General features: G+C 46.4%; 1 protein-coding gene across 6 annotated transcripts in view; it reads left to right on the top strand.

Moving 5' to 3' along the window:
• The first annotated feature begins 1,357 nt into the window (after window positions 1-1,357).
• ALDH18A1 (aldehyde dehydrogenase 18 family member A1) overlaps window positions 1,358-8,200 on the top strand; it is a 42,466-nt gene continuing 35,623 nt past the window's right edge. For 5 of the 6 annotated variants that reach the window (XM_021713453.1, XM_021713452.1, XM_008060218.2 and 2 more), the window contains exon 1: window positions 1,362-1,476. Coding sequence is in view for 3 of the 6 variants with exons in the window: in XM_021713451.1 (XP_021569126.1) it covers window positions 1,389-1,476 (88 nt within the window). In the remaining 3 variants the exon portion in view is untranslated. Of the gene's footprint in view, window positions 1,477-8,200 lie in introns of all 6 variants that reach the window. The other variant, XM_008060216.2, reaches the window with a different exon arrangement.

The raw sequence follows: 8,200 nt of genomic DNA, 5'->3' as shown, positions 1-8,200 counted from the left end.
GGAGCCCAGCAGGTCGAGGCTGCGGTGGCCGGTAGCGGCCACTGCACTCCAGTCTGGGCGGCAGAGTGAGACTCCGACTCAAAAAACAAAAAACAAAAAAAAACTGACCTGTGGGAAGGAACATATCCCACCTTGAAGACTAGAGTTGCGGGGAAGGTTTCATGAAGGAGTGGAACCGGAATTTTGTGTCACCTTTTACCCTTTGGCTCTTCTGTTGGTATTTTGGAGAATTATGTATAAATAATTGTTTAGCAGCTATTAGTGAAGGAATTTATGTAAGCAGCAAACACGTACCATGGGCTAAAATCTTACTTCAGTGTTATTCGAAAACCGAAGTCAACAGAGATGGCACTTAAATCTTTCTGTTTCCTCCTAGATGCTGTGTGTTTCACAACAGATATATCCTACCAGTCGCTTCTCTCCCATTTCTGTGCCTTTGTGCTGTATAAATTGGGGAGCAATACACACCATTCCTTATTTTTTCTTCACTTCGGGGCTAAATGCTCGTCTTTGGGGGCACATTTAAGAGGGCAGGGATTCATCCACCCGTCCATAGAGCAAACAAGCAAAGAAGGCGAAGAATTTTTCTTATCTTGTGAAAGAAGCAGTGTCCCTGTAGCATAATAAGGGCTGCAGTTATGAATGGCTTGTTCTCTGTGTGCATGTAGGAAGGAGTCCCCTACTTTTTTGTGAAATAAATTGTTCTTTGTCTAATCTAAGGCCTCAAGTTTGACCACCATGTTCTCAACTCGAAAATTCCTAGCCATGTACTCATTCTCTGCAGAATGTGCCCGTGGTCATTTAAAATGTTGGCCAATTGCAGACCTTGCCACCTCCTCCCAGGGATGCAAGAGTTACTGTATAATCCTGCGGGTAGCAGGAAGGAGGACATGGCAGCAGCTCTGGCCTTTCCTCACACGTCTCATGGCTGGCAAGGATTGAGCTGACGTTTCAAATATGTGGCTTCCAGGTTCTGTTGGGCGGTGGTAGTAGGAAGGTGGAGGTGGTTGCTTTAGGATGTTGGATCTGTTATTAATCTTGAGACCCCAGTGATATGGGAATTGTGTGCAAATTTAATATACCCCTCAAAAAAAGGATTTTTTTGTCATTCAAAATATTTATAACCCTGAATTTCTATTTGCATGAAAATGAAGGCGTTCCCAGGAAAGGAAGGACTAGGGGCGAGACACATTCTTTCTCTCTCTTCTATAATACAGAGGAGGTAGGAGTTTCCCTAATACGGAGGCATTTGGAGCAAGAGGATCAAGTTTTCACTGAGAGAGTAAAGGGAAGCAGAGGAAAATAAAATGAATTGTTCAATTTTTTCATTATTCTCTTTTTAAAAAAACGCATTCTGCAGGTACTTGGACCAGTGACCACGTCTCAGCATGTTGAGTCAAGTTTACTGGGGTGGGTTCCAGCCCTTAAAGCAACGTCTTCTGCCCTGGGTCCAGTGCATAGCTATCTCCAGATCTGGTAGGTACCCTAGGAAACTTACAAGCATGTGGGGAGTTCAGTAGTCAAAGTGTGTTTCAAACAAGGTGTTAAGGAGAGAAAAAAATGTAATTGACAGAATGGGACAAAAGCAGAGAGGCAACTTGCTGGTGAGATGTTCTGTGTTTGTTGATAAAGTGTTCCCTGTATTCATTAACTCCCAGATGTTTACAGATTACTTTTGTTCATGACTTTTGTTTATAGTTAAGTCCTTGATTTTGAGATAATGAGATAAGTACAGATTCACTTGCAGATGTAAGAAATAATATGAGAGGTCTTGCATACCCTTTACCCAATTTCACCCAGTATCTCAACCAGGATATTGACATTGATACACTCAGGATCCAGAAGCTTTCAATCACCACAGTATCTTTCATATTTCTGTTTCATAGCCCCGTCCCTCTTCCCCTTTCCTAGCCCCTGGCCACCACTAAACTGGTCTACATTTGTAAAATTTTGTAATTTCAGGAATTTTATGTAAATGGAGTCATACAATATGTGACCTTTCGGGGATTTTTCTTTTTCTTTTTTCTCAGCACAATTTTCTGGAGATTCTCCCAGTTGCTGTTTGTATCTGTTGTAACAGTTGACTCCTTTTTATTAGTGACTGGTATTAATGGTATGGGGTATGCAGTTGGTGTAATCATTCACCCATTGAAGAACATCTGGGTTGTTTCCATATTTTGGCTATTATGAATTAGATGGCTATGAATATTCATGTACAGGATTTAGTGTGAACATAGTTTTCATTACTCTTGGATAATTGCCCAAGAGTATGGTTGTTGGGTCAGATGGTGGTTGCATGTTTAGTTTTATAAGTAATTGCCAAACTGTTTTTGCTAGGCACCTATACCGTTTTGCATTCCCACCAGCACTGTATGCCTGCTCCACTTTCTCTGCATCTTCACTAGTATTTGCTGATGTCACTCTTTTTCACTTTAGCCGTTCTGATAGGTGTGTGGTGATAACATGTTGGGCTTTAACTTGCTTTTCCTAATGCCTGGTGATGTCGGACATCTCTTCATGTGCTTGTTTGCCATCTGTATAACCTCTTCCGTGAAATGTCTATTCATGTCTTTAGCTCGTTTTTAACTGGAAAGTTTTTTACTGTTGGATTTTGAGAATTCTTTCTATCTTCCTGTCTCACTCTGGTTTTTGTTTTGTTTTGTTTTGTTTTTTGCTATAAAGGAATACTTAAGGCTGGAGTCACTTATAAAGAAAAGAGGTTTCTCTGGCTCACAGTCTTGCATATACAAGAAGTATGGCACCAGTGGAGGGGGGAAAAGATTGGGAGAACCAAAAAATCACCTTTTGGGTACAGTGTGCACAGATGGGGGTGGTGGGTACACTTAAAGCCCAGACCAAAACTATTTGTATCCCCTAAAGCTATTGAAAGTAATGAATGAATGAATGCTTGTAGCATGACACCAGCATCTACTTCTAGCAAGGGCCTCAGGCTGCTTCCACTCCTGGCGTGTAGATCATATAGCGAGATGATGTGGGGAGGCTCTTTTTAACAGCCAGTTCTCGAGGGAACCAAGAGTGAGAACTCCCTCGCTCCCTGGAGAATGGCATCAGGTTGTTCCTGTGGGATGCACCCCATGATCCAAACACCTCCCATCAGCCCTCACCTCCGAATCTGGAGATTAAGTTTCAACATGATGCTTGACATGCCAAGCAAGCCATATGCAAGCCATCACACTTCCAGGTATCAGCCCTTTGTTGGATATGTAGTTTGTAAATATTTTCTTCGAGTTTGTTCTTTCATTCTCTTCATGTGGTCTTTTACATTGGAAAATTTTTTATTTTGGTGAGATCCAGTTGATTGGTTTTTCTTTTTATGAATTGTACTTTCGGGGTCAAATCTAAGAACTCTTTGCATAGCCCTGGATTCTGAACATTTTCTCTTTATGTTTTTTCCTAAAAGTTTGGTTGTTTTACATTTAAGTCCATGATCCACTTTTTTTTATAAGTGTGTGGTTTAGGTCGAGGTCCATCTTTTTGCCTATGGATACCAGTTGTTCCAGCATCATTTGTTGAAAGGCTGCTGATGTTGTCAAGACTGACTCCTTGATATCACCTGAATCCTATCAGTAGTTCCAAGCTTCACTGAAAGATGACTTGCTTATCAACCAGTCAAGCTTATCATCCAGAAAAGGCTCTTTCCCATTTGTGTAAAGAAGAGTGAAAGGATTAAAAGTTCAGGATCTGAAACCTGGCTCCCTGGGTTTGATAAGCTCTGCTGCTTACTAACTTAAAAAACAGCCACCTATTGAGGTCACAATTCTGTGGGTTGGCATTTTGGACTGGGCTCAGCTGCACAGTGGTTCTGTGTCTCGGATTGACTCAGGCTGACTGACAGCAGGGGCCTCTGCTGGGATGATAGATCACGTGTCTCCCATGTGGCCTCTCCTCTCCCAGCAGGCTGTTCATGGCTTCCTCACTTGATGCTCCCAGCGTTCTCAGAACCCCAAGCATGGAAGCTGCAAGGCCTCTTGAGACGTAAGCTCCGAACTTATGCAGTGTTTCTTCTGCCACATTATTTTGGTCCAAGCTAGTCACAGGACCAGCTTAGACTTAGGGAGTTAGAAAAGTCGACTCTACCTCTTGAGGGAGAAGCTGCAAAGTATTGTGACCATTTTTGTGTTTGGGTAATGTTGGTAAGTTACTTAGTTTCCCTAGGCCTCAGTCTCCTTATTTATAAAATGGGAATCTTCATAACAACTAATAATAATACCTAACTCATGAAACTTAACTCATGAGAATTCAGGAAGAAGATGATGATAGGTCTGAATGTGGAAAAGTTCAAACAGCTTTTCCTCTGCTCTCACTCCATAATAACAGTCAACACAGAAGGCTTCTGTGACCAAAGCAGGCAGTCAGTTCTGCAGCAGATGTCAGCTGGGTGTCCTCCAATTCAATTCTGACACTGTCTACCTGGAGATCGCATCAGATCCCACAGAATGGGGACTTAGTCCTACACACTGTCCCCTCATTTCTAACACTCCTAAGTCCAGGCCTCAGAACTTCTACCTGACCAGCTCCAAGTTGGGGTCCCTACGACCTCTTTGAGGTTTTCGATTTGCTAGAGTAGCTCACACAACTCAGGGGGGCACTTCCATTTACCAGCTTATTGTAGAGGATAGTACAAAGGAAACAGATGAAGAGATGCTTCTGGCAAGGGATGGGGGCAGGGCCTCCATGCCCTCCCTGGAGGCACCACCTGGGCAGCACCTGTTCAGCTCTCCAGACCCTGTCCTCTTGAGCCTTGTGGAGACCTCATTACAGAAGCATTGATGGAAGCATGGACACCCACGTAGAAATGTGCTTGGACAGAAAGGGTATGATCTCATACTAGCAGACTGAGTGGGGAAGCCCAGCGAGGCCTGTCTGCATAGGTTCTTTTTGGCCCCTTGTGCGTCTCTCCTCCTTTTGGGGAATGCACAGGCCCTCTCTGAGCTGAGGGGATTGGGACCCACAGTGGGACTAGAGTCCTGCCTCATGCAGACAAGAGGAGGGCAGGAGAAGGTCAGAGAGAGAGATTCTGCTTCCAAGGTCTGCTCCCGAGGCCCGAAGTGCCCCAGTATTGTAACAAAAGGTTGTCACCAGGGCTATGGGAGTTGGAGGCCAGGAACTGTGGACGAAAACCAATAGGTAGTCCTTGTTTATAATATAACTAGATAATATTTATTGAGTATTTGGTACCAATCTCTGCTCGTGCATTAACTCGTTTTATCCCCCTGTAACAATCTTATGAGATGGGTAACAACTGGTCAGCGGAGGGATGGAGGTGCCAAGTCTGACTCCAGAGCCTACACTTTTTGCAACCTCTCCCCTGTATCAGGTGTTGGAATACTTAGCACAGCTCCTGGTGTGTGTGTGTGTGTGTGTGTGTGTCTTTTTTTTAGTTGGGGTCTCACTCCATCACCCGGCTGGAGTGCAGTGGCATGACCATGGTTCATTGCAGCCTCTACCCTCTGGCCTCAGGCAGTCCTTCCACCTCAGCCTCCCAAGTAGCTGGGACTACAGGTATGCCCCACCATATCCAGCTAATTTTTTTGATTGATTGTAGAGACGAGGTCTCGCCAAGTTGCCCAGGCTGGTCTCGAACTCCTGGGCTCAGGCAGTCTTCTTGCCTCTACCTCCCAAAGAGGCTGGGACTATAGGCATGAGCCACTGTGCTCAGTGCTGTCTCTGTGTTTTTTACAAAAGAAAAATGCCTTTTACTCTCCCAGAATACCACTATCTTTGGAAGGCTGAGGTGAAAGGATCACCTGTGCCCAACATGATGAGGCTGCAGTAGCCATGATCGTGTCGTCAGTTTGGGCGACAGAATGAGACTCTGACTCAAAAATAAAAAACAAAAAATAGGGACAGGGTCTAACTGTATTGCCCAAGATGGTCTCGAACTCCTGGCCTCAAGCAATCCTCCCTCCTTGGCCTCCCAAAGTACTGGGATCACAGGTGTGAGCCACCATGCCTAGCCAAAAGGCATTTTTCAGTAGGAAACCAAAAAACCCTAGGTCCCTGGAAGCTCTCCTTGGTGCTAGAACCTGCTGGACTTGACTGAGTTTTGACCTGCTTGAAACTTTGTTGACAGTTGTGACCTCCTCTTGAACCTTACTAGCCCTGGCCTACTGCCGTGACCCAGTTTCCTGAAGCCAGAATGAGCCTTGGCTGCCTGGCACTGAGCCATGCCACCCACCCTCTGCTGATAGAGCCCACGGGTCGGAAGTCTCCCTCATGCTAGCCCAGCTGCTGGGTTCGGCTTGGTTTCTGCCATTTGATCCCCTGCACTGAAGTGCATGCCGATACCTGTATCCCTGAGTTGCCCTCTCAGGCTGCCCCACCCATGCTCCCCACCCTTCCGGGGCAGGACAGATCCTGCAGTGGACAGGAGAGAAAGCCTAGTCCTGGCAGCTGCCAGAGGGACGCATGATGCTTGGGGCAGTTCTGAGCTCTGCAGACAGCCACTGATGATCCCAGGTCCAAACCCCAGGGGAGTGTTTCCCCCACCACCCTTCTATCAGGTCAGTGAGGCCAAACCATTATGTGCACATCCTCTAAGCTCAGACTGAGGTGTGTATCTTGCTTAGGGTAATGTTCCTGGAGACTGAGCCTGGGTGCCTGTGTGGATTAGCCTGATGAGGAAGGTAGCCCTCCACGAAACTTAGCTCCCAACAACAAACCACTCCTTTAGTCCCAGGGGATTCTCCCCCACCAAGCAGGAAGACAGCCCACCCCCCTGTGGATGCAGCAAGGGTGTCAGAGCCCTGTTCTATCCCAGACGGTGGCTTCCTGAGCAGCTTTGTGGCAGGAACTAGACTATAATCCTGTTGTGAAAAGAAGCAGATTCTCCTTGTATCTCCACAAAAATAAAAAAATAATTATTTGGCTGGGCATGGTGGCTCACACCTATAATCTCAGCACTTTGGGAGGCCGAGGAGGGAGGATCGCTTGAGCCCAGGAGTTCAGCACCAGCTTGAGCAACATAACAAGACCTCAACTTCACAAAAAAAAAAATCAAAAAGTTAGCTGTGTGGTGGCATGCGCCTGTAGTCCCAGCTACTCAGGAGGCTGAGGTAGAAGGATCTCCTGAACCCTGTAGATCGAGGCTGTGGTGAGCTGTGATCATACTACTGTACTCCAACATGGGCAACAGAGACCCCACTCAAAAAAAAAAAAAAAAATTTAAGAGAGGGAAGAAAAGATTCTAATACTTTGTGAGACATGTGTGTGTGAAGGAGATGAGGAAGGAGGAGACCCCACAGTGATCTTCCCACACACGAGAACCAGCTTCTGCCTGCTTTGCCCACACTGTCATGACTCAGAGTCAGGATCAGTGCTGGACTTGGTTAGGGAAGGAGTTGGTGGTCAGGAGACAGAGTCTGAAGGTCTAGCGAGGTTCTGTGAAATGTGTCAGGCTGAGGTGGTCATGAGTGTGTGCCACTGCACTCCAGCCCAGGCAACAGAGTGAGACTCCAACTCAAAAAAAAAAAAAACCTGTATTACCCACTGTGTCTTGCTGTCAGGGCATCTATCTAAACGAAGATCTGTTTGCTCTAAGACCCCCACCCTCTACCCCTGTCACCCCCTACCCTTCCCACCATTGACTGACAGTGTCTCCTCGTCTCCTGTTTTGCCTGAGCCTCACCTGCTCTCTGCCTGTGCATGTCAGTCACAGGCAGGCATCTGTAACAGGAAATGCAAAATGACAGTGGCTCGAGGGAACAGGACAGAAATATGTCTCTCCTGAAGGAAGCCTGGCAGTCCCACAGGAAGGCAGGCAGTGCAGGACCTCTGGAGTAACATTGTGCAGCCATCAGGGACCCCACCCCTCCTCTCATGTTGCCTCCCGCTTCCTAGTGGTTTTTTGTGTGAGCTCCAGCCTTCATCTCCATGTTCCAAGTAGCATCAGAGGGGAAGGGAGGAAGAAAGCACTTTTTTTTTCCAGGAAATTCCTAGACATCCCATATAACATTTTCACACGGACCTCATTAGCTAGAACTTAGTCACGTGGTGATGTCTAGCTGAGCAAGAAAACCTGGGACATGGAGTCTTCTGACTGGCAGCCGCACGCCCAGCTAACACATGGGGAGCTGGTAACATGTGCAAGAAAGGACGAAGGGGTGGAGGAGGAGGAGGAGCCTGTGAGGAGTGGCCAAGGGTTCTGTACATGCCAGGCAGCTTCTGATCTTTTCCTTCA

Source organism: Carlito syrichta, unplaced genomic scaffold (assembly GCF_000164805.1).
Source record: "Carlito syrichta isolate Samal-C Ts95f unplaced genomic scaffold, Tarsius_syrichta-2.0.1 Scaffold304557, whole genome shotgun sequence".
In the NCBI taxonomy this organism is placed as follows: domain Eukaryota; kingdom Metazoa; phylum Chordata; class Mammalia; order Primates; family Tarsiidae; genus Carlito; species Carlito syrichta.
The sequence above is the reverse complement of the archived record's forward strand: the minus strand, read 5'-3'. Positions and strand labels throughout refer to the sequence as shown.